Below are 23,545 nucleotides of genomic sequence, written 5' to 3' on the forward strand. Positions count from 1 at the left end.
TCCTCTGCTTTTTGTTAACAGAACACATCTCCAATTTCAATTTTTTAAAGAATGTTGATTTACTTACACAAGTACATGGGTCCAATTTTCACAAAATTGTTGCATATCTTAAAAGGGATTAGAAATGTCACTTTACAGTAAAATTTCTCCACTTGGCTTAAGATGTGGTCAAAGAACAGCCAACACACAGTATGAATAGCTAAATTGTTGTAATTGTGGGTGCCTCTTGATTTCTCTGGCTCATTTTCATGAGTGTGTCTGCATGACAGGATTTCAGTCAACTCTTCAGTCATCTTGTAGGGTCAGTGCATGCCTACCTGTGTAGGAATCTCATCCTCATAAATTGATAAATTTGTAGTATAAAACCTTACTATACTTTCAAATGCATTTGTACTTATGCCAAAAACATTCTTGACTGTTACCCTTCTATTCTCTTCAGCTGGAATGATCAAATATTTTTGTGCCTCCCTAGCACATGTACTATAGAAATGGGCTAGAACACTTAACACAATGGACCTATGTAACTTTTTTACAAAAGCACACTATACATTCCATGGAAACTCTTATTTCTTGTAAATTCAATGTATTTTGAGTATTGCAGCCAACAATGTAAAAAAATACTAAACTGAGGTCACCAACTAGCGTGTAGGTCTTGACAACTAAACTTGCATGAGGAAACCAAGCCTCACAAAAAATTTTATATCTCTAATTAAACAAAGTTTCAATCCTCTTATAAAAATGGGGATTGTCTTATTTTCTATCACCTTTTGATAGTTTGAATACACAAGTACAGGAACATAAAATGTTTCCTGTTACTCATGAAACAATTAGCTAATATTAGATACAAATCATTACAAATACATTTTCAGCAGTGCCAACTTGAATAATATTTATGAGCAGACCCTTAACCAAAAGGCATCAACAGAAGATATAAATTTATAAAACAAATTTTCAAAGACTGCAGCTTTCTAGGAGTCATTGGCTTGGATTCAGTGACAATTTGCACATTTCCGCAAGGCAGGCCCACCAAGTTCTCCCAGTTCCCCCACCCCACCCAATCCCATGCTGTTTGAGAAAGTCCCATGACAGTCAGGAATAGCTTTGGGGAAAATGCAGGGGATGGGGAGCTAGGAAAGCCACATTTTACCTATCCAGACAATTATGTTTTGCCTTGCAGCAGTCTCTTAAACACTCGTGAGTACTCCAGTAGATTTGGTCTAAATTTATGACCGGTTCCATCCTGCTCCAGTAAACAGTGTCAGTGAGCAGCATTTCTCCATCTAGGTCACAATGGATTCAACAGACAGTAGACAGTGGAGGAAATGGGTTTTGCTTGCTGACAACAAGCTTTTGATGTTGATGTGATATATAGCCTTTAATATGGCCCTGGCACAGAAAAACAAACATTAGTATTGTAAATCTGAAACCATTTATACATATTTGCTAGAACTAAACATATATTCAGTCATGTGCAGTGCTTCCAGATTGCCTGAGACTTCCAAGTAATATTGTTGTGTGTATAAAAGGAAAACTTTTCATTTGTTATAAAGTGGGAGAATCAGTATGTACCTAACAGTAGATAAACGGACAGAAAAACTCCAAACTTTTTCATTTTCTATGGAAAAGGAAGTGGGCAACGGGAGAGGACTGTACAGAGGCCTGTAAAAACATACTTTTATAGCAGTATTCAGATAGAAAGTAAAAGCACTGCTAAGAAAATGATGGTAAGACTACATACATTGAATCAGGGATAGGGAACCTCTGGCCATTCAGATGTTGTTGGACTACAATTCCCATCGTCCCTGACCACTGGCAATACTGGCTAAGCTGGATGGAGTCCAACATCATCTGAAGAACCAGTTTTCCCACCCACCCTTGCACTAAACAGTATCAAACAGCTATTGCCAAGTACACCCCAAAGAAGTAGCATTCTAAGCAGGGCAAAGGAACTACTTTTATTGAATCAATTTACTGATTGAATCAGTTTACACATTACCAACAGTGGCATGGAGATTGCTGCCATATCCCTTGCAATGGAATCAGCTGTATCAGAAGGGTGTTTTAAAAGAATTCCATTGCAAAACTGTCTATGCCCATGCGGAGACGGCAGTGCTGAAACAGTAGCCCATGTATAATCTATTGAGATTTGAGGAATAAGCTAATTATCCCACTGCTGTCACCCTTTCCAGGGCATCCAACCAACTTCTACATGGTTTTTCTTCTTGCAGACCAAGGACAGAGGGTGACAGAAATGTCTGTAAATTTTTTAAGCAGGTGCCATTAGAATAAGATCTATAATGGTACCTTGAGTTTTAATCCGTTATAACTCCTTTTTATTAGTTCTACTTATCCATCTCTCTTATGTTGGATTGTGGATTTATCAATTTTACTGATTGCTATCTTATAGAAATGTTAGAATCCTAATGGGAAATCTGATTAAGCTATATATTTGCTTTCTATTGCTTTTATTGTATACATTTTAATTGCAATGGCTTGTAGCTAACGCAAATAAAGGATTTGAGCTGCCATATCCCTTTGATATCATGTATGTCTTACACTCATATAGTCAGGGCTGGCAACTCCCACATGGTTACATGTCTGGCAATACTTACCGTATTGGCCAAACAACTTCATTGGCAAAATCAAGTCATTTATATGCTTTGCTTTCACAAAAAATGACTTCTAGGGCAACTTATATAAGATAAATATTATATAAAGCATAAAAAACTCCAGGAAGTCCAGCTCTTCTGCTTGCAGTCGCTATTGCACCCATTTTGAAGGCTGGGGAAAAGGTTCTTCCAGAGGTCTATGGAATCTCTATAGAAGCAGGGATTTTAATTCTGAATTCCCAAGGTTCAAACCCAACTTTCTGTGTACTACCCTTGCATAATACTTTATTGATTCATAGACCATTTGTGCTAAATATACATAAAATATGTACATATATAAAGCTTTGTTGTTTTGTGCCTTCAGGTCAATTTTGACTTATGGCAACCCTATGAATCAGTGACCTCCAATAACATCTGTTATAAACCATCCTGTTCAGATCTTGTAAGTTTAGGTCTGTGGCTAGTATACAAATAATGTGCCAGGGTTCATTAATTAAATTGAGAGGCAGTGATTTTATATAGGGGTAGGCCTAAAATAACAATAGGTTTTGCAGCACGATTTCATTCATGTCATAGCAATGAATCCCGATGCTTACCATGTATATAAGGTTAGCTAGAATACATTGGACTTCATCAATATCAACATCATTGACTTTCAGGAATTTGAGAGCAACCAAGAAGGCATCTAAAGATAGCTGGTGAGTTTTGAGTAACAAATACCTGAAAGAAGAAAAAGTAATCTCAGCTGCTATAGCACACAGTAGTATAAACCAAGACAGAGTCCCATCATCTCTATCCTTTACCAATTCATATTTCTGTAAATGCATGAGTACAATATACTTTAATTTCTCTGGGGAAATATTTCAATCCTTTCTAAAGACCATGCAGATCCAACCAATTTTTCTCTCAGATTCAGAGTTGGATGTGACGTATTACAATGTCGGGCAAAGATTTAAGTGAAAATAAACCTCAATTAGTCCATAAAATCTGATGCTCAGCTGCTCCCACTGATCCTTTGTTTATTTCTAAGGTGGAACAGAACCCCAAGGTTCTACTGACAGCATAAGGTTAGGAGGCAAGGCAATATATCAGCTGTTCATGAATCTGCCCCCAAAAATTAATGTTAAAAAAGGAATAATTTCATTAACAAGCATGCACAAATGCTTAAGAAGAAAACAAAGTTAATACAAAGCAATTCACTTTACTACTTTACCCTGATTTTACTTGGACAGACTTTGTCCACATTCAGTAAATGATATTACTAGAGATAGTTCCATGACAACTAGAATGGCTACCGAAAGGGAGATCCATCTGCCAGGATCCCCCATCAGACAAAGAACATGTAGCAACCTTGCTGAATCTTCCTCTGTCAGCAAGACCAGAGGCAAAGTTAAGATAAAAATAGTCAGTCAGTCTGTCCCCCATTCCAGAGTCTTTTGTTTTCTGGTCAAACTGCCTAGGTCTTTAGCCCAGCCTCAGCAGATAGATCTCAAACCAAGTAACAGATACATTTGAAAACCAATCATGGCTGTTACATTAAACATTTGCTTCCAGAAACTCTGACGCAAGTGTAAATCTAGATATGCAGAAAGGAAAACGTATTTTTAATCCGCACTCTCTCCTAGTTAGGAACATAACTGCCTAATTATTAGGAACCAACTGCTCTCCAGGAAACTTTCAACGTGCTTATTTTCACAGTTCTTTCCTTGTAAGACACATGGCAAGAACAAAGTAACAACAAAGTCAAGTTGGTTTTCCCTAAATCTAACACTAGACGTTATCGTAACTTATAAATACATATTCATCACAGACTGCCTTTCAGATAATACAAGTGATACTCTTACACTTTCTTGAAGAGATTCCTGTAGGTGATGATTTTCAACTTCTCGAGGATAAGGAAGATACCACAGCGAATGAAGAATGTTTCATGCTTCACCAGAGCATCATTCAATAAAAGAAGGTTCCCTTCACTAGAGGAATTAAACATTAAGTGTTTTTAAAACATTTATTTCAAGGAAGAGAGACACAGTATGTCCTTCCACCAGGTATTATACATAGACATAGGTATGAAGGAGGGGGAACAGGGAAGAGGAAGAACTGTGGGTTTTCCCCCTGAATTTCCTCTCCATTTTCTATGCAGCAGGGGAGGTTTTAAATTGAGCGAGCATTCACAATATGCAGTCCATCACCCACAGTCTAAAGTGATGCAATCAAGTAAGCAATGTGGTTTTGCTGCGTTTGCAGCTCAGCACTCACAGTGCTGTAGTAACTGCATCTACTCCATTCAGTCCCAGGTTCTGTCTTCCTGCTTTTAATTAGTCCTGAGGATCCAGTGCCATCCCTGTTCTTCCCCTATATCATCCTGTGAACCCCTTGTAAGTGTGGGTAATGGACAGAACAGGTTCATCATCTCATTTGTCTTTGTGCAACACTCCAAGCAGACGGCTATATCTGGAATGTGTTTAATTGCTCTACATGCTGGGTTAATTTATTGATTGTGTTGGAGACTGCTTTGTGACAAGACAGTGGTGAAAAGCAATCTACAAAATTATATATACGTAAGAGCCACACATGCATTCGAGTGAATACTAGAATGCTAGACTTAACAAAAAACTGAAGCCACACTTGCATTGTGTTTGAGCAAGTATCAAAAATGAATTTATCAGCTTTGTCAAATATAAACTTCTCATTAAAATAATGGGATTATAATGATGTTGCTCAATGACTTGTATTCAAAGCTGCCTGTGCAAGAGCAGAATGGACTTCCCCTCATGCAACGGAGCTTCATCTGCCTCTCCTCACCTATGCAGTCCCTGCACATCCTTAAAGTCTGCTCTGGAGGGGAACACTTCGGAACAGATTTTGGGGGTACCAGGGGGGAGGGGAGGGGAGGAAGAGGAAGTCCTGCTGCACATGTGGAAATCCATTTGTGCAAGTTTTGGTTCTGCCCAATACATGAAACTTACCTCACAGCCTTTGTAACTTCTGCAAATTGCATAAGGTCGTATTTTTTTAAAAGCTGGATCATAGGCATATGGCCCTAAAATCAAAGCACAATTTGAATTTGATTTGACAACATTAGATACATGATTAGCTGATCATCCTACAAAAATATTACAGTTATCAGATGGTTAACAGCTCTGAGGATCCCCAGTATAGTAGGCATCAGTTCAACCATTTTCATATTACCATCATCATCATCTATTACCAGTCCTTCACCCAGACATCCCAGGCCTGATAACAACAAAATATGGCATTAAAACCAATCTGAAATCACAAAATAGGGTGAGTCCTAAAATATATATGTCTTAGGTGTCAAAGGCCAGGGTAAGGTAGCACTGAAGAAGGCATCTGTGGTCTCAGTTACATTTTCCCCAAGCAAGACTCCAACAAGAGTGAGAGAATGTGTGTGTGCGTGCACGCGCACACATGTCCATGTGCATGTTGGAACATGTTGTTGCAGAGTACTACTGTCCTGCTCTTTGTTGCGGCTTGGCTCTCAAGCAAGGGGGTCTTGTTCTTTGGAGAAGTCCAGCCCTTTCTTCCTGACTGGTTCCAACTAAGCAGTTCTCATCACTGACCCAGGCCTTCACAGCTTGTGATCCACCAAGCCAAACATAACACACCAGGTGCTCCATACACCCCTTGCATTTGATGCTTATCATGAAGTTCAAACACAAAGGGGTTATCAAGCATGTGGCAGGACTTCTCCATCTCTAGTGGGGTACGTTCAGCTTGCTGGGTCACAAGTTGTACTAGTCCGCCAAAACCTGTAATACTAAAGGAATTTTGATACAGTTTTATTTATTTATTGTATTTATATACCGCCCCATAGCCAAAGCTCTCTGTGTGGTTTACAGTAACTAAAAACATTAAAACAAATATACAAATTAAAGCACATCTTTTAAAAACAATTTAAAACACAATTTAAAAACACATGCTAAAATGCCTGGGAGAAGAGGAAAGTCTTGACCTGGGGCCGAAGAGATAACAGTGTTGGCGCCAGGCGCACCTCGTCACATAAATCATTCCATAATTTGATGCCACTCACCAGTAACATTTTCACTGGCAGCAAATAAATCAAGATCATTCTTTTGTTTTTCTGGCTGGAGCGGTGGCAGTGCTCAAAAGCAAAAGATAGATACTCTTCCGCTGCAAATACAGAAAGAAAATAGTTTAGCATGGCTGAAACAGATGCCCCATAATTGCTAAATGGTAACAAAACGTTTTTTAGCATTATCATGTCAAAACTACCTTGTAAAGGTTCATGACTTTTTGTTCGCTATTCCCCAAGCATTCACACTGAAATAAAATCAGGTGAGCTCTCAGCCTTGGCCACCCATCCCTCCCCCAAAGATAAACAATGATATTGGAGAGCGGTTTGTACAAATACTCAAGTTAACAGCATTGCTGCCCATGCTCACTGTTAAATTTACTGTATCAGCTTTCTTGAATGGAAACAATCTTTTGAATTTGTCTTTATCATAAACCCAAATGTTTGTGAAAGCAGCAGATTCTGACACATTCAAAAAAAAGTCTGTGCAGTAAGTTATGAGAGTTCCATTCTACCTCTTTTTAGGTGGATCTCATGTCATTCTCTTTTTCAACAGATATAACAGACTGTCTTAATTTAAAATTAAACCATCTCTCTTCCCCCCCCCTTTGAGCACTGGCAGTAGTCTATGGATGAAACTAGAGAAAGAAAAAATATTGTTAAAATGCATTGTAAGTTGCATTTAAAAGATTAATGTAAATCTACATGCTTTAGTTTTATACAGACATTACCACATAACGTCAGTCAGGATATCAACAGCGCCCTTTGGGCTCACACATTCTTCCTTCCTCAACTCGTGCATGGACAATCCCCGTTTCCTCTTTCAGCTTAACTGGGATTAACTATAGTCAGTGTTACAACATCATTAACTTTAACACAAACCACAGTTAGCCCAAACCCATTTCTAATCAAGGCTGTAACTAACTATGGTTAGAGAAACCACCCTGGGCAGATGGAATACTAGTCATAGTTGCTTCTGAAACTCGAAGGGGGGGGGAATATAGATATGAGAAGAGGAAGAAGTTTGCGAGTCCACAGCACTCTTGAACTCCTAACCATGGTTAGGAGAATGGGCAGTACTATGTCTGCAGAGAGTCTTAATAAGGCTAACAACCCATTCCTATACAGTAACTTGTGATTTTGAGAAAAAGTGCTTAAGGCGAAGGTATCAACAATCACACCAATGCAACACAAGACATCAAAACAGCATTACCGACTGATGTACCAATACAAAATGTTTAAAGCACATCAATTTGCACACTTTCAACAGAAAAGGTAAACTAATTATCATGAATATAGCAAGTACCTTGTTTAAAATCGCTATCAAACATGGCCTTCCGTCCAACGTAATATCTGTATGTAACCCTCTGTGCCATACTGTATTCATCTTTAAGATTTGAACTATCAATTGCTCTTATCAGCGGTTTGCACAGATGGAGCTTGTTGATCTGGAAACAACAGTGATGTTAACAGAGGGAAATCTACACAAAACAGCAATTTTGCTTTAGGAAAATGGTTCAGTTCATACCTTAAAATAAATTTTAAACAGCTGATTGACCAGAAATAACATGCCCCACTTTTTGGAATCATCAATGCCAGCTCGACTGTAACAAACATCAGAAATGCGTCAGAATAAAATTGCATTTAAAAAGGAAAAAAATTGCTTAAAGCTTTTTTAAAAAACAAAAACAAAACACCCTCCTCTAATCTCTTGATCCACATTTTTGCAAATCAACAAACACAACAGAACATAACAAAATCATCACCTACGTATATATACGTGCTAGGGCCATATCAACTTAATTGAATCCTTATGGTACAGATATTTTAGCAGCAAGTTACAATTGTGTTAATTATTTGTAAACCAGTAATAATTTTACACATCCGCTTCAACTTACTACAGCAGGGCCCCACTCATACGGCAGGTTACGTTCCAGGCCCCCGCAGAAAAGCGAAAACCACCGTAAAGTGGGACCTTACTGTATTCCAGCCGCCGCGCTCCTGCTGACAGCGATCAGCTGGAGCGTGCAATCAGCTGGAGCGCAGGAAGCTCTAGCCGCTGCACTCCAGCTGACAGCGATCAGCTGTAGCGCAGGCAGCTTGCACGCTACAGCTGATTGCCCCGCTGGTGCTGCCGTATTAGTGGAACGCCAAAAAGCAGGGCGCCGAAAAGCAGGGCCCTACTGTATTGTACAGCTTGCCTCAATCAGCATTTCTGAATACCATCAAAGGGCAGCAAATTATAATAATAAACTAAATGATTAATAGTTTATAATTTTATTAAATGTATTGGGCTATCTCTATCAACATACAGTTTTCCATCCAAATACAACCCTTCAATTCTTTTCATTTTCTAGCTTTTTCAGTGTACTGATGCACAGAATGACCTCACAGGTTTCAACTGGAAGTGTAGAAACAGTAAGCTAGGAACGCTTCTGATTAAACCCGAAATATTAAAATAGAAAACCATCTACTTTGGTAACAAAGATGGCATTCCAGGTTTCTATCGCACAATAAGCCAGTTATAGCCAAGATAAATATTTTTCTATCAATTTGAAATTCGGCAAATGAAGACTGAGGAAAACTTCCTCAATCAACAAAACCTGTCTTGAATTAGGATGGTTAACAATCTGCCTGAACAGAAGTTTCCAGCATTTAATATTTCAGAAGGTACAAGCTCCTTCCCTGTTTCCTCTATGCTTATGCATGTGTGTAAAGATATACACACGTGCATGCATGCACAAACACATACAGTCTTGTGCATTGCTAAATCATATTTCATAAAATGGAAAAGAAATCAACAGATTAATTCGGGATAACCAATGTGGCATCTTCCAGATGTTGTAGGCTACAAATAGCATCATCACAGATCATTAGTCATGCTGGCTGAGGCTGACGGGAGTTGTAGTCCACAACACCTGAAGGGCACCACATTGGACTCACCCGGCTTAATTTAATCTGAGCATTCACTTACGTGTCACTGGCACATACTCGAAAACAGCTCATAAGAAGTTCTGCTGCTTTTTCTAACATGTCACCAACTTTGCCTTTGCCTTTCTTCGCCAGCTGTTGGTCAGCCTATTGTGACACAAGACAACCGAAAGACACAATCATACTCCTACCTACAGGGAAATTGTCTTCCCCTATTTGTAACCAATAAGGAGTTTAGACCTCAAACAGGGTATCTAAAGGAGTGGATCAAAACCTCTTTTCTACACAGGCCAGGTCCTGCCTGTAACAAACACATGGTTGCACAATCAAGGGGCTGCCCAGAGAAGTAGTATCTCTACCCAGAGTAGTAGTATCTTCAACCTCCTTATATCTTGTAAACCAGCTGCGCCTCCCCCAATCAGATTGTCTCAAGTCAGAAGGACTATTTTGTAGGAAAAACCTGTTTGTCATATCAAATATTTGCTTTGTAGAAGCAATGCATGTCTTGGTTCCATTGCAAACAAGACTCCAAGACCTTTGAAAAGTTCCTTATTATACACAGTATCTTAGCCCCTAAAGCTACTTTGTTGTTGTTATGTGCCTTCAAGTCGATTACGACTTATGGTGACCCTATGAATCAGCAACCTCCAAGAGCATCTGTCATGAACCACCCTGTTCAGATCTTGTAAGTTCAGGTCTGTAGCTTCCTTTATGGAATCAATCCATCTCTTGTTTGGCCTTCCTCTTGTTCTACTCCCTGCTGAAGCTACTACTTACACTATTAGCAAAAATTCGAAGATCAAGTGCTACTGCATACATAATAGGCAAAGCCCTGGAAAGAAACAAATGCAACATATTAACAGTGCACACAGTATATCCAAGTCTTGGAACAGACTATGGTGCAGTTTTACGTATGCCAGCCAACACTCCCCATCATTACTTTCACAGTCTAATCCACTTCCTGTGTACCTTGGAAGAATTTGGCAACATGTGCCTCTGAGCATATTGTGAGTGGTGGCAACACCTGCAATCAGTCCAAATAACAGATACAAGACATGTGCTGTGCTGATTTTGTTTTAGCAGGGAGGAAGCAACAATATTAAGACAGATGAAATAGTTCAGATAGTCACTTTAACTATGTTTTATTTACTTTGCAATTTGAGTAAATCATTTTCTTTTGCTTCTCTTTCTGTGAATATGTGAAGTACCGGAACGTTTTGTAAAATTTACACTAAAAAAACTTCCAAAAATAATTGTGGAATAATGGCACTGACTATTCTACAGAATAGTCTCCAATGGACGTGAGAAGTGTCTCAGTTTGCACAAGATAAAACAGTGGGAGGTGAAACATATTCTAGCAAATTTCTAGGTGTGCTCCATGTTTTTAATTGACCATGTCCACCCTTCCTTACGTGGGGCGGTTTAAGCATAGCAGGCTGAACACATGTATGTTGGGGAAGCCAAGTTTGTTTCTTCCAACAGCTAGATTCATTGCTTAAGTAGCAACATATTGTAATCAGTCTGATTTTACATCAAACTGCAGTTTCAGATTCAACTGTTAATGCACCCAAAATAGAAATAGAACATAACCTCCAATATAAAACACAAAAGGCTGTCTTCACCATCACATGACAATGACCAATAAAAAGGTTTTGAAATTAATAAAAATAAATTTAACACAGATTTCTAGGATGAATGATGAGAGAAATATAATTTTCTAGGTTAAAATCTCTGTAGAAACAGTAGTAACACAGAAAAGAAGTAAAGTAAGAACACTAACAAACATGTAAAATATAATATTCCATCTTTCGAGATGTCATCCTGATTGCAGGTGTCCCCTTTACTCACCATATGCTCAGAGGCACATTACCAAATTCTTCCAAGACACAGGAAGTTGATCGGACTGTGAAAGACTAACCCAAATTATGTCCGGGAGGTAAGAAATGGGATCCTGTGCAAGTTTGCTGAGAATGGATCGATCATGTCATACTTACTGAGTTCAGTGGGATTTACTCCTCTGCAATCATGCTTGCATAGGTGAAACTGACCATGGGGAAGGAGGAGAAAGGGGGAGGGGTGAGAAGGAATAAGGGAGGGAAGGAGGAAGCAGAGATTGTAAGTAGAGTGGTTGAGGGGGCAGGAGGGGGGAAGAAAGGGGAAGGAGAGGGACAGGAGGGAGGCAAGAGGAGGGGGGATGGGTAGGTTTGATCATTTGCATGCTTATTGAGTTCAATGTGATTTACTCCCATGCAATCATGGTTAGCACAGGTAAAATTTACCATGGGGGGAGGGAGGGCTGGAGTGGGCGGGGTGAAGAAGGAAGAGGGGAGAAAGAAGGGAGAAGGAGAGGAGAGGGGAATGAGGGGAGAGGGGAATGAGGGGAGAGGGGAAGGGAAGGAGAGAGGGGGAAGGAGAGGGGAAATGTAGGGCTGATCATTTGCATCCTTACTGAGTTCATGGGATATACTCACATGCAATCATACTTAGGATAGGTAAAACTGACCATGGGGGAGGAGTAGGGTGGGGATAGGAGCAGGAAGGAGAGAGGGAAGGGGCAAGAGGGAGGGGATAGGAAGGACGAGGAGTGGAGGGCAGGTTTGATCATTTGCATGCTTTTTGAGTTCAATGGGATTTATTCCTGTACAATCATGCTTAGGATATGTGAAACTGATGGAGGAGGGGCAGGAAGGGGGAAGAGGAAAGAAGGGGAGGAATTGTAGGGGTGGGTAGGGAGGGAGAGGAAAAGAGGAGATTAGGTGGGTGGGGAGTGGGCAAAGGAAAAGCCCCTTTCTTTTCCAAAAGGATAGCCTTCTGAACAATATCATTGTTTTCCAGGGTTTTCCCCACCTTTTTATTCTACAACAGGCACATGTAGTCTCCCACCCAAATTTAAACCAAAGCTGTCCCTGGCCATATCCACACCAGACCTTTATTTCACTTTAGACAGGTATTTATATGTTGTATTTTATCCTATTATGTACGTCACCTAGAGTGGCCGTTAACCCGGCCAGATAGGCAACTCAGAAATAAAATTTTATTATTTTATTATTATTATTATTATTATGGCTTCCCCCAAAGTATCCTGGGAAGTGTAGTTTGTGAAGGGTGCTGAGAGTTGCTAGGAGATGCCCTATTCCCCTCACAGAGCTACAGTCCCCAGAAAAGGGCCTGACTCTTAAACCACTCTGGTCACTGGAGCTCTGTCAGGGGAATAGGAGTCTCCTAACAACTCCCAGCACCCTTCACAAATTACACTTCCCAGAGTTATTTGGGAGAAGCCATGACTGTTTAAAGTGGGGAAAAATGTCTGGTGTGGACCCCTGATTAGCTAAGCCAACCAGCTGTGAGTCTGGCTTTTAGAACACTGGTGGTTCTTACTGAGCATGCCTAATGCTATAACAGACTTCAATGTTAAATTTCTGAAATTATTTAAAAATCAGCCAGGCATTTAACTTTTAAACTGCAGAAGATGAAGGTCAGAGCATGGGATTTTCTCTGAGTGTTTTGTGCATCACCATGAAAACTTAGAGGGTTGTTAAGCAAGCGTTTCTGAGTTCAGCGCTATACGTTTTGTAAGGTTTTGTTTTGAAATGAGCTTATGGGAAGCAGTAGAACGGCATGGGGGGCCTTTTCAATTTGACATTGCGGAATGTGAAAAATTCATGCTGGCTATAGTATACAGTGTTGTGGTGTAAATTTGTTAAGCAGAGAGTAACAGCGGTCTGAAATGCATGTGTGCCAGCGTGTGCGCGCGTTTACCTAAGAAAGCAGGTTTTTACCCTGCATTAGGATCACTGAGACTTGAGACTTAGTAAAATAAGAAAAGCTACTTTATTTATGGAAATACATAGTCGATAGAAAGGCATACCTAGTTCTAACTAACTAACTAAGTTGGAGGCGCAACGCCCAGGCTTGGAAATTGCCCTCATGGCTAGGAGAGAGAGAGAAGAGACAAAGGTGTCTCCTCTCCCTCGGACAGTCGAACAAGAGAGGAGAGGAAAGGGTGGAAGGAGGAGGGGCAGGTAAGCTTCCCTTAAGACGTATCAGTCTAACAACGGAAGGAAGTCAGAGCATCACAGGTAAAGGTAGTCAAGCCTATCCATCTGGAGGACCCTAACTCTATCTCCCTTCTGGAACACAGACAAAAGAACAAAACAGGAGTTGCTCTTGCCCCACTTCCAACATACAGCCACTCTCCTGACTATATAATCAACAAGCAGCTTACTGCAGTTCAGGCCTACATCTGTTGGGCCCTTGCTCACCCTCACAGATAACCTTTCATGGTGCTGCTTGATACCAGCTCCTCCCATGAAGTTCCATCTTTTGTCTCCCTGTTTGTACTTTCAATCCTTCTTGTTGGGGTCTGCGTGACTTTTGTTTTCATATGATTTTTAGTACTCTTAGTTGGCCCTAAATGCAACTCATGCTGAAACATTTTGAGTTATCTTTTACTGCAATGGCATTTTGACATCAACAGAAGAAATGGCATTTACCTGTAGGTGAAAAGCTCATCGTATTAAGCAGTAGTATATTTCTCATCAGAACAAGTAATTCATTTTTCTAAATACATACTTATGCTTATCAGATACTTACCAGTTTTCTTCTTTGTGTGCTTGAAAGGCTCTCAAGAAAGATGTATAAAGGTTAAGAAAAATTAATACCCTGTGATTTATAAAATGATGCAAGGAATTTAGTAGCACAGCTATGCATTATGACAGTAAATATGGTCAATAATAATGCCAATAGTGATTGGGTAGCCTCATGTACAACATATTTCATTAGTTCAGTATGATGCTATCAGAGCATGGCTGCCAGTAACGAGACTGTCTCTATCCAGAAGAGATCAGAGCTACCACACCAGCTAAAGCTGGTGAAAGGCACTTCATGCCACAGATACCACTTAGATATCTCAAATAAGGGACGTAACAGCACTATCAAACAACAACCTCGATCCCTAAGGGGGAAAGTAATTCCATTTACAATGGGACAGCAATCATATTGATACCTTGAAGATGGATGGATACTCCGTATAACATTCTTCACCAATCTGGTGCCTTCCAGATGTTGTGGGACCATAACTCTCATTAGCGGATGGGTATTGTAGCCAGGCTGGCAAAGGATGCTATACATTCAGTACTCAGTGCTGACACTGACAAAGCCCAAAGTCTCTCCACGTACTTAAGTTCAACAACAGTTCTGGATTATTTTCCCCAGCCAAGACAGTCAGCGGCCCACATCATCCGAAACACAGAGTTTGTTCATTTCTTAGATGTGCTGTAGGTTCCGAGCTCAGAATTCTACAGCACACTTTAAATGGAATCCACGGTAAAGGATATTGTACTATAACTGTCTGGCACTTGTAAGCTTCTACAAAGTCGTGGTTGGCAACTGCGTAAGTACATCTATAAAGGGGATAGATAAAAGATATTAAGAATCATGAAATTATAGCCAACAGTCAAGCTTTGTAATGTTTTCTTAAGCCAGATGAACAGTTCCCATGCATATTTACTCAGTGAAAAATCCATTTTATCCAATAATGCTTACTTGCAAGTATGTTTGCTTCAGCATCCTAAAATTTGATACTTGACAACAGCTAATATTTGGTATTTTATCTTCACTAAAAAGGTATTTGAGTAGAATATTAAAGTGTGATTTTTAATATTTTACTTTCCAGTTCACACTTTTTAGGCAATCTAGTACAAACTTATCTGGGAGCAAGCCCCACTGAACACAGTAGGATTTATTTTCAAGTGAACATACATAGGATCAGGCTACATATTATGTAGAACACTGGGAATCCTCTTACAGTTTTTCTGGTTTTACAGTCATTTCCGAGGTTTACTTCCCCCGCCCTCCAGTTTTGCATTGCATTAAGTTCAGTGGGTCTTACTCCTAGGTAAAATATGCATATAGCTTGAATCTGTACGACTTCAAACCCCAACCATTTTTTACCTTAAGTGGGCAGCAAACATTTCATCATAGGGTGGCTCTAACACTTGCTGACATTTTTCTTCTGGAGATGAAAGCTGTTAATCAAATAAATGAAAAATATGATGACTTGTTGCACAAAAAAGAATGTTAACAAACTGGGCCAGATTGAGGGGCTGGCAACCATCTGGGGCGCAGGGCTTGTTGGCCACTGTCGAATCAACTATTCAGAAAACAGCTGAAACTAATAGCAACAACAGTTCTTCATTTATAGGATTAGGTCTGGCTGACCTATTCAGCCCAAGTTACGCTAACATTTAAAAATTATTATTATTATTATTATTGAGAAACGTTAAAACATCAATTCAATAAATGATGCGCATGTAAGGGAATGTCATCAGATCCATGTATACAAATTTATCATCTTATGTGACAAGGAAAAACCATGCATGCAAAATGTCAATCAAGGTAATGAAGTGAGCTACAAGTACAGTTAAAAAACCCCAAGGTATTCAACAAATACCCTGCTGAAGACCTCAGCATTTAGTCTAGTGTTCACCCAGGGAACTAATGTCTTGCTTTTTGTGGTTCTCAGTTTTCTTTATATACATTGTTTGGATATAATTGTTTAATTGCCTTATTTCAAATGTGGAAGTATTATTATTAGTAGCAATATTAGTATTGTTTGGTTTTGAATGTGGAATTCGTATTACATTTCTTATATTGATTCCTTTTTGTTGAAGTTATAAATAAAATAAATAAAATAATGTAGTAGAATATATTTATATTACGTTGGAAATTATTACTGCAGAAATTACCTTTTTCCTTCTCAGTACAATTTAAGGTAAACAATGAAGTTCCCTTAATGTAAATATCAAAGATTCCCATGCTTTAACAGTGTTCTATGGATGTTAACTCAGAATTAAGTCCCATTGTGTGCAGTGGGGCTTCCTCCATAGCAAGCATGTTTAGTAAGCTTTATTCAGTTCAACTCAACTTACTTGCAGTTAAAAAGTATATAAGATTGCAGTCCAAATCTCTTACCTGAAGTCTGGGATTTGCAACATGAGGATGTTTAAATGAGGCTAACTCTGCACAAAACAGTCCATCTCTGATGTCAATAGATTCTAACACCTACGATAGAAAAAAACATGAATATTGTATAACAGATTTCCTAACATTAGCGTACCCACAGAATCAGGAAGAAAGCTTCTCTTTTCTTCCTTTGTCTATTGCCATCTCGGTGTAAGGCAAGGGTAGGGAAGCTGGTGCCATCCAGATGTTGAACTACAACTTCCGTTATGCCTGACTACTGGCTGTACTGGCAGGGGCTAATGGGAGCTGGAGTCCGACAACATTTGGAGGGACGTAAGTCCCCCATCCATAATGTAAAGAGTAGGGAAACCTCCCAGCATCACTGCGAGGGAATGTGGCATTCTTTCTTGCTCCAGTGCAGAGACCAGCATTCTATCCTCTGCAGCTAAAAAAAGGCCAGGAATCAGTGAGCTATACCAGTGAGGAAAAGATGAGTAAATACATGAAGAGATTTTGCACCCAAGTAATTTGTTACTTTCTAATAAAAGGCAGATCATGATCACACAAAATGTAGTAACTGTAAAGACTTCCTATTTTAGATAATTTTTTCAGTGCTCAAAGAGCTACACACACACACAGCATACCATATAAAAATCTTGTGAGGTATGCCAGTATTATTATCCCATATTACTGATGGAGCCCGAGCCTGAGAGGTAGATGCCGATTTGAGACCAACCAATGAGTTCATGGCTATGATGAAATTTGAACTGATGGCTTCTAGTTCATGATTTATTTGCTTAAGTTCTACACTGCTACACTATGTAAAGTATTTATATGAATATTCATATCCCACCCTTCCAGGGCTTATGCATGGCTCAGGGCAGCTAACAATTACAATTATTTAAACAGAATAATATTCAGAAATCCAATTTTAAAACCAGAACCAATATAATAAAAATAGACAGGCACAGCAGCTAAAACAAGGCACCTATTTAAAAGAATGCCTAAACAAAAAGGATTTTTCCCCTAAGGCAAAATGCCAAAAGGAAAAGGGCCAATTGTGCCTCACAAAGAGTTCTACAATTGTGAATAAGGAACAACTATTCTGAATAATGAGTAACTATTCATTATTTAAGAGAAAGGTCTAACCACTCAGAAGATGTGCGATTTCTGTGATCAAATGTTTGTTACATTAAGATTATTTTTTATAAAAGTTGTTTATATGATAGATGATGGCACTGCACCTATTATAATGTAGTCTCATTAAAGACAATAAAACAGGTTATTTCAGATAACTACGAAGATTAAGTATTCCTGCTATTTCAACATGTATTCAACCAAACATTGTCAGTTTCTAAGGCTTTAAGGGCTTTTTAACAAGTATGAATGACTGTAATAAATAAACTATAGCAGTCAACAAATAATTAAAAGTGCAAACCTAGGTACATCTACTTAGAAGTAAGCACCACTGAGTTCAGTGGGACTTTCTCCCACGTGTGTATCACTTACCTGCTGCAAATATTGGTTTATACTGATATGTGCCATTGAAAGGGCGCTGCTCAAAAGGAAGTGAACACCTTATAATGAAAGCAAAACAAAACAAAAATAGTATGAATCACAATAATGAGAATTTGTTATTCTACGGACCAGGAGTGGGAAAACCTTTTCAGCCCAAGGGCTGCATTCCTTCATGGGCAACCTTCAGAGGGCTGCATGCCAGTGGCGAGCAGGGCCAGAGGCAAAAGTGAGAACAGCCACTGATGTGACTCTTGCCTTTGTACAGTAGACCAATGGTTCCCAACCTTTATAAGCATGGGACCCCCTTTATAAGCTGAAATTTTTTTGTGACCCCCTCTCCCCAGGGAAGCAGGCTGGCTGCCAGGAAGGAAGGGGGAAAGCAGCCTTTCTTTGCAGGCTTGCTTCTTTTTGCTTCACAAAAAGCCCTCTCCTCTCATTCTAAGTAAGGGTGTTGTCAGTAGCAGCAGTGCAAGGAGATGGAAATCAGTGATAGTAATCCCCTCTTCTTCCTGGTAGCTCCACCTTCAGCCTCCTTTGGCATCTGCCATGTATTTTATAGGCAGATGCCTGCCCTTAGTGCGCCTGAAAGATGCTCTGTCGCTTCAGCAAAAGGCCTCCCCTCTCGTTTGGAGCAAGGGGGAGGTGTCATCTTTAGCGGCAGTGGAAAGCAGACAGTGTAGGAGTGAAAACTTTAAAATAATAATAATAAATAATTCATTTCTTTACTGTTTATGGCCTCCTCTGGATTACTTCACGGCCCCCCTGGGGGTCCCGGCCCCCAGGTTGGGAACCACTGCAGTAGACTACATTCCAGCTACACAAAAGTCAGATGTTTCTACACATAAATACACCTCCACCCTTCATTTAGGCAAGCAAGAGGCATTACTGCAGTTCAAGGGCATGTACTCCAGACAGGTAAAAGCATTCAGAAAGGACATGGAGCAGGCCTGGGGAGGGGGCGCAGCCTGGGGAGGGACCTGAGAGCCAGACAGAGAGGCCTGAAGGGCTGCATTGTCCCCCAGGCAAGAAGTTCTCCACATCTGCTGTAGATGATCACCTGCAAAGCGAATGGATGTGGTATGGCTTCTTCTCACATCACTGCATCCATACAAGTTGTTGTGTGCCTGCTGAGAGAACATACAAAACACTTTTGTGTAATGACTATTTTGCAAACATTTTTGAGTGCTTGAGAAGCCCCTCTTGGAACAGGGCATGCATAAAACTGTGTGCAGGATTGAGTGTGTGTCAGTGGCCTTCACCGCCAGCAAGCAGCCACTGTGATCAGCAGCTGGTAGACAAGTGACAACTGTAAAAATCTGCTCCAGGTCTTGCCTATATAACACTAAGAAAACATTATTAAAATAAGAGCAGGTAAACAAGTACAAATTACTGTTGTGTGGTTCCCCAAAACACAAGGAATAAGAAAAATGCCTTAAAAGGTACATGGAAATATCCATTGAGAATACTCTAGATTTATCAGATGCAACTGCCAACACACCACAGTTGCTATGTAAAGAGTATTTAGCTCATAAAGTTTCATGGTGGTATAAAAAACAAACTTATGTAGTTATAAGGGGCTCACTTCCAGGAAAACATGCCTAAGGACTTCTCAAACCCGTTTGTCATTTCGTGGCAGATGTCATAATTTCATACAGGTAAATCACAGTGTCATCTAATTAAAGATAAGAAGACTACCGGAAATGTTTAGGACTAAAAGCTATGCTTCCACTTGCTGGACTCAGCGGTTTTACTGAATACCACAAACACTAAAAAAAAAAGGCAGGAAAGCGCTGAAAATATGGTCTACCCAGATGCTATAAGCTTTCTGAAGTGGAAGCTATAGCCGCAAAATTCCAGAAAAAGAGCCTGCATATGTCTAAAAGGATATTCCTTTAAAAAAAAGTTTTAGAGCACTTTAAAGTCTCAAACTTACACTGTAACAGATGCTTTAAAAAGAAAACGACATTCCGAGTTTCAGAGCAGACAGTGTTCTTGACTGAGTTCAACGTGCACCGCATCAAAAGTCGGCCATGCTGCGCACACAGCGTCCCCAAAACAACCCCATCAAATCCAAAGCCCGCCGCCGCCTTTATGTCTGCCTACCAAAACCACGGTTTTCAAAACACGTTACTCCTGGACGCGTCGCGTCGGTTCATGAGAAAGTCCAGGAGCAGATAGGCAGAACAATAATAATTATTACAGCAGGAACTTCCTCTCCGGAGAGAGTTCAGTCCTTCGTGGATTGGCCATCACCACCCCAAAGCACCGCCTACTCTCCTCGCCACGTGACATGTCGCTCCGTACGACCTACGACTCGGCTCCTCGCGAGCCTTGCCGAGCAAGATAGGCGGGGCGTCTGCTCTCTCCTCGTCGCAGATTGATGGGGGCAGAGCTGTGACGAGCGGAGCGTCAAAGATATTTAAATAGCAAACAGCGCAGTGTACTAGCTAGGGCGGAAGGCATTTTACCGGAAGTGTTGGACTACGACCTGGGTGGCTAGGGTTCGATCCGCACATAGCCATGAAACTCACTGGGTGATCTTGGGCCAGTCAATGCCTCTCAGCGTCATGAAAACCCTATAGGTTGCCATAAGTCGGAGTGGACTTAGAGTACATAAAAATAAAATATGATGTAAATGGCAAGTTCAGTGGTGCTAAATCCATTGTGTTCTGTTTTCTATGTTTTACCATTTTTGTTGTTGTTCTGGTCTCAGGTATTTACATGTAACGTTATAAAATTACATACAACCTATATACAAATTATACAGAAACAACTAATAGTCCAGACTTCAAAGCAAAAAATGTACAAACCCATGATTAGTCCCAGAGAGTCTCTTACAAGTTTTCTTTTGACTACAATCCACATTAGTCATTTAATGATTTTAATGTTGTATATGTTTTACAAAGTCCTTTGACTAAAAGCAGAAAATAGTATGGTAGTGCCATCTGTAATGTGAGAACCAATGTGGTATAGTGGTTAGAGTGTTGGATTTGGACCTTGGAGACCATAGTTCAAATCTCTGCTCAGCCATGAAGCTCACTGGGTCACCTTGGGCCAGCCACAGTCTCTCAGCCTAACCTACCTCACAGGGTTGTTGTGAGGATAAAATGGAGAGGGAGGAGAACCATGTACGCCACCTTGAGCTCCTTGAAGGAAAGGCAGAATATAAATGTAATAATAAAATAAATAAACCTGATCCTGTGCACTTTACCTAAAAGTAAGTCCTACCGAGTTCAGTGCTGCTTACTTCCAAGTTAATGTGCCTACAATGGCAGCCCTACAGTCTCCAAAAGTAATGAGTAAAGTTCCAGTCCTATGGGATAGGTATATTTATTCCATCCACATGTACTCCTACTGAACCCAGTGGACTTTCATCCTAATAAATGGGGTGCAAGTGGGCATCATTCAGAGAGGTGTCTCACTCTGCGAACCAAGCTAGACAATCAAAATAGTTCTTGTCCAGCTAGAAGGATCAACCCCTTGTCAGCAACTGTAAAGTGATGCATATTGAAGCAACTTATACAAGAATGGGGTCTGAACTGTCAGTTACTGAGAAAGATCTTGGAATCATGGCGGATAACTCAATGAAAATGTTGACAGCTGTGCAACTAGGAAAAAGGAAAAATCCATATTAGGAAAGGAATTGAAAATAATTGTCAATATCAGAATGCTTTTACACAAATGTGTGGTTCAACTAAGCTTGTAATACTGTTGTACATTTCTGGTCATCATGCCTCAAAAAGGAGCACATAGTTAAATTATAGGATTCACTACCACATGATGCAGCAATAGCCATCAACCTGATTGACTTTCAATATGTTTAAACAAACTCATGGAGAATAAGGCTATCAATAGCTACTACTCATGATGGCAGTATTCCTCCGAACACTTTGCTGGAGATCGTGAGCGGGAGAGGGTATTGTGCTCAAATTCAGGTTGTGGATTTCCCATAGGCATGTGGTTAACCACTGTGGGAACAGAGCACTGGAGTAGATGGGCCTTTAGTCTCATGCTGCAGGCTTTTTCTTATGTTCCTTCTCTCTTCCACTGTACATCTCAATTCCAATCTTGCATTCATTTCAATGAACTGAAGAGATAAATTTAAGAGGAATAGTGGCACCTTCAAGCTGATCAGTTTTATCGTGACATATCTTTTGCTTGTCTTGCTATTTTCACCAAACGTAAGACGTGTAATAACACTTTATTCCTGGACTCTAGTCTGTTGTAGCCTATACCACAATGAACAGCCTCTTTTGCACGTCTACTCAGAACTAAGTTCCACTGAGTTCAGTGTAGTTTACTCCGAAATAAGTGGACACAAGAGCGCAGCCTTAGCCGGCCCGGCGTAGCATCAGGCTGTTACTGTATGGGGGCACAAGCTGTGCTCCTTTGCTAGCTGCTCTCCACCCCTCTCTTGTACCTGTTTGTGTCCCGTGACAGTAAGCAGAGCCCTCCTCTGGGCCAGGGAAGTAACTATCTGCCCGACAAGGCACAGCCGTTGCTTTTGCTCTCCTTTTAGAAGTCGGGCCGTCCCACGGTGGAGGCAACAGCTGCGGCCTTTGCTATGCCGACTGGACCAAAGGAGCCATTTTGTGAAGCGTCGTGCAGGAGGGGGGTGGGCCCTTCAGCTTAGCTTTTCCCACACGGAGTCAGTCCAGGGGCCGAGAAGGGGGTGCTGCTTCGGCCTTTCCACCCGTTGGTCGGCTTTTCGTTTCCTTGCCTCCCTCAGCCGGACGGGCTTCATGGAATTCCCTCGGTCGCTGGGACAACTTGTGTGCGACGGCATCGCGCCCGCAGCGAAGATTTCCTCCCTTTAAAAGGCGTTTTCGTCTCATTCACCCCTCCGAGGAGGGGGGAGGGAACTACGGAAATCTAGCCTCTCTCCCCCCCCCCGTTTCACGGTAGAACATGGCCGGCGAGCCCCAGAAGAAGCAGCACTTGTCGGCGTTGGTGGGGTACACCAACGGGCTCACCAAACCCGCTTCCCTAGCAGCGGCAGCCGGAGTGCGAAGTGGACCGGTCGGCTCTGGGGCTGCCGGTGGAGGTGGCACTTCCAAGAAATTAGTGATCAAGAACTTCAGAGGTGGGTATGGAAGAACGGAAGACAAGGTTGTGGCGTAAGATGCTGGAAGGGGATAGAAACGAAGAGAACGTGTTTCCCTTCAAACGTGTGCTTAGTTTTATTTTGTCTTTTTGCTCCTCCCTCTTTAATAAATCCTGAGCGGATCTTTAAATATTCTTTTCCTTACAGATAAATGTAGGTGTGGCCAGGTGCAAAGGAGGGGTTCTTTATGTCTAAACGCTGTGTGGAAGTGGGAATTTTGAGAGGTGCAGCTTTTCTCAGCCCTGCCTGACAAGCTATAGATACATTTTTAAAAGTTGAGTAGGAGAAACCATTTTGTAACTGCACTGTCCTGTTTTGCATCAAGGGAAATTAGACAGTTAAGATCACAGTGTGGTTATCCTTAGC

General features: G+C 40.7%; 2 protein-coding genes across 10 annotated transcripts in view; one reads left to right on the forward strand and one right to left on the reverse strand.

Annotated features, from left to right (window-relative positions):
* Nucleotides 1–34: 34 nt before the first annotated feature.
* PCID2 (PCI domain containing 2) lies at nucleotides 35–22,845 on the reverse strand. 5 transcript variants are annotated; one of them, XM_061626694.1, is made up of 16 exons: nucleotides 22,496–22,845; nucleotides 19,133–19,202; nucleotides 18,067–18,134; nucleotides 16,567–16,656; nucleotides 15,547–15,620; nucleotides 14,929–14,996; nucleotides 14,188–14,227; nucleotides 10,372–10,426; nucleotides 9,638–9,741; nucleotides 8,192–8,267; nucleotides 7,970–8,111; nucleotides 6,661–6,761; nucleotides 5,576–5,649; nucleotides 4,454–4,579; nucleotides 3,206–3,329; nucleotides 35–1,386 (listed from the first exon to the last, which is right to left on the reverse strand). In XM_061626694.1, the coding sequence occupies exons 3-16, from the start codon at nucleotides 18,100–18,102 to the stop codon at nucleotides 1,297–1,299; spliced, it is 1,200 nt and encodes a 399-aa protein (XP_061482678.1). In that variant the 5' UTR covers nucleotides 18,103–18,134; nucleotides 19,133–19,202; nucleotides 22,496–22,845; the 3' UTR covers nucleotides 35–1,296. The 5 variants fall into 5 exon arrangements, with proteins under 5 accessions (XP_061482678.1, XP_061482679.1, XP_061482677.1 ...); XM_061626695.1 differs by lacking the exon at nucleotides 22,496–22,845 and adding an exon at nucleotides 20,179–20,461 and having other exon boundaries at nucleotides 19,133–19,199; XM_061626693.1 differs by lacking the exon at nucleotides 22,496–22,845 and adding an exon at nucleotides 20,179–20,461.
* The window catches only part of CUL4A (cullin 4A), a 58,113-nt gene continuing 57,013 nt past the window's right edge, over nucleotides 22,446–23,545 (forward strand). Inside the window, exon 1 of one of the 5 annotated variants that reach the window (XM_061626682.1) lies at nucleotides 22,446–23,158. In XM_061626682.1, the coding sequence (XP_061482666.1) occupies nucleotides 22,984–23,158 (175 nt within the window). In that variant the 5' untranslated portion in view covers nucleotides 22,446–22,983. The remainder of the gene's footprint in view (nucleotides 23,159–23,545) is intronic. The other 4 variants (XM_061626683.1, XM_061626684.1, XM_061626679.1 and 1 more) reach the window with 4 other exon arrangements.

The sequence above is a fragment of the Rhineura floridana genome, chromosome 5, assembly GCF_030035675.1.
Source record: "Rhineura floridana isolate rRhiFlo1 chromosome 5, rRhiFlo1.hap2, whole genome shotgun sequence".
Lineage (NCBI taxonomy): Eukaryota > Metazoa > Chordata > Lepidosauria > Squamata > Rhineuridae > Rhineura > Rhineura floridana.

Coding starts and splice junctions, on each gene's coding strand:
- PCID2 (XM_061626694.1), bottom strand. CDS start 18,102: ATGGCACATATCAGTATAAACCAATATTTGCAGCAG. Junction 16,657..18,066: donor TAAACCAATATTTGCAGCAG/GTAAGTGATACA, acceptor TTTCTATCGTAG/GTGTTAGAATCTATTGACAT. Junction 8,112..8,191: donor TGTTTAAAATTTATTTTAAG/GTATGAACTGAA, acceptor TGTTGTTTCCAG/ATCAACAAGCTCCATCTGTG.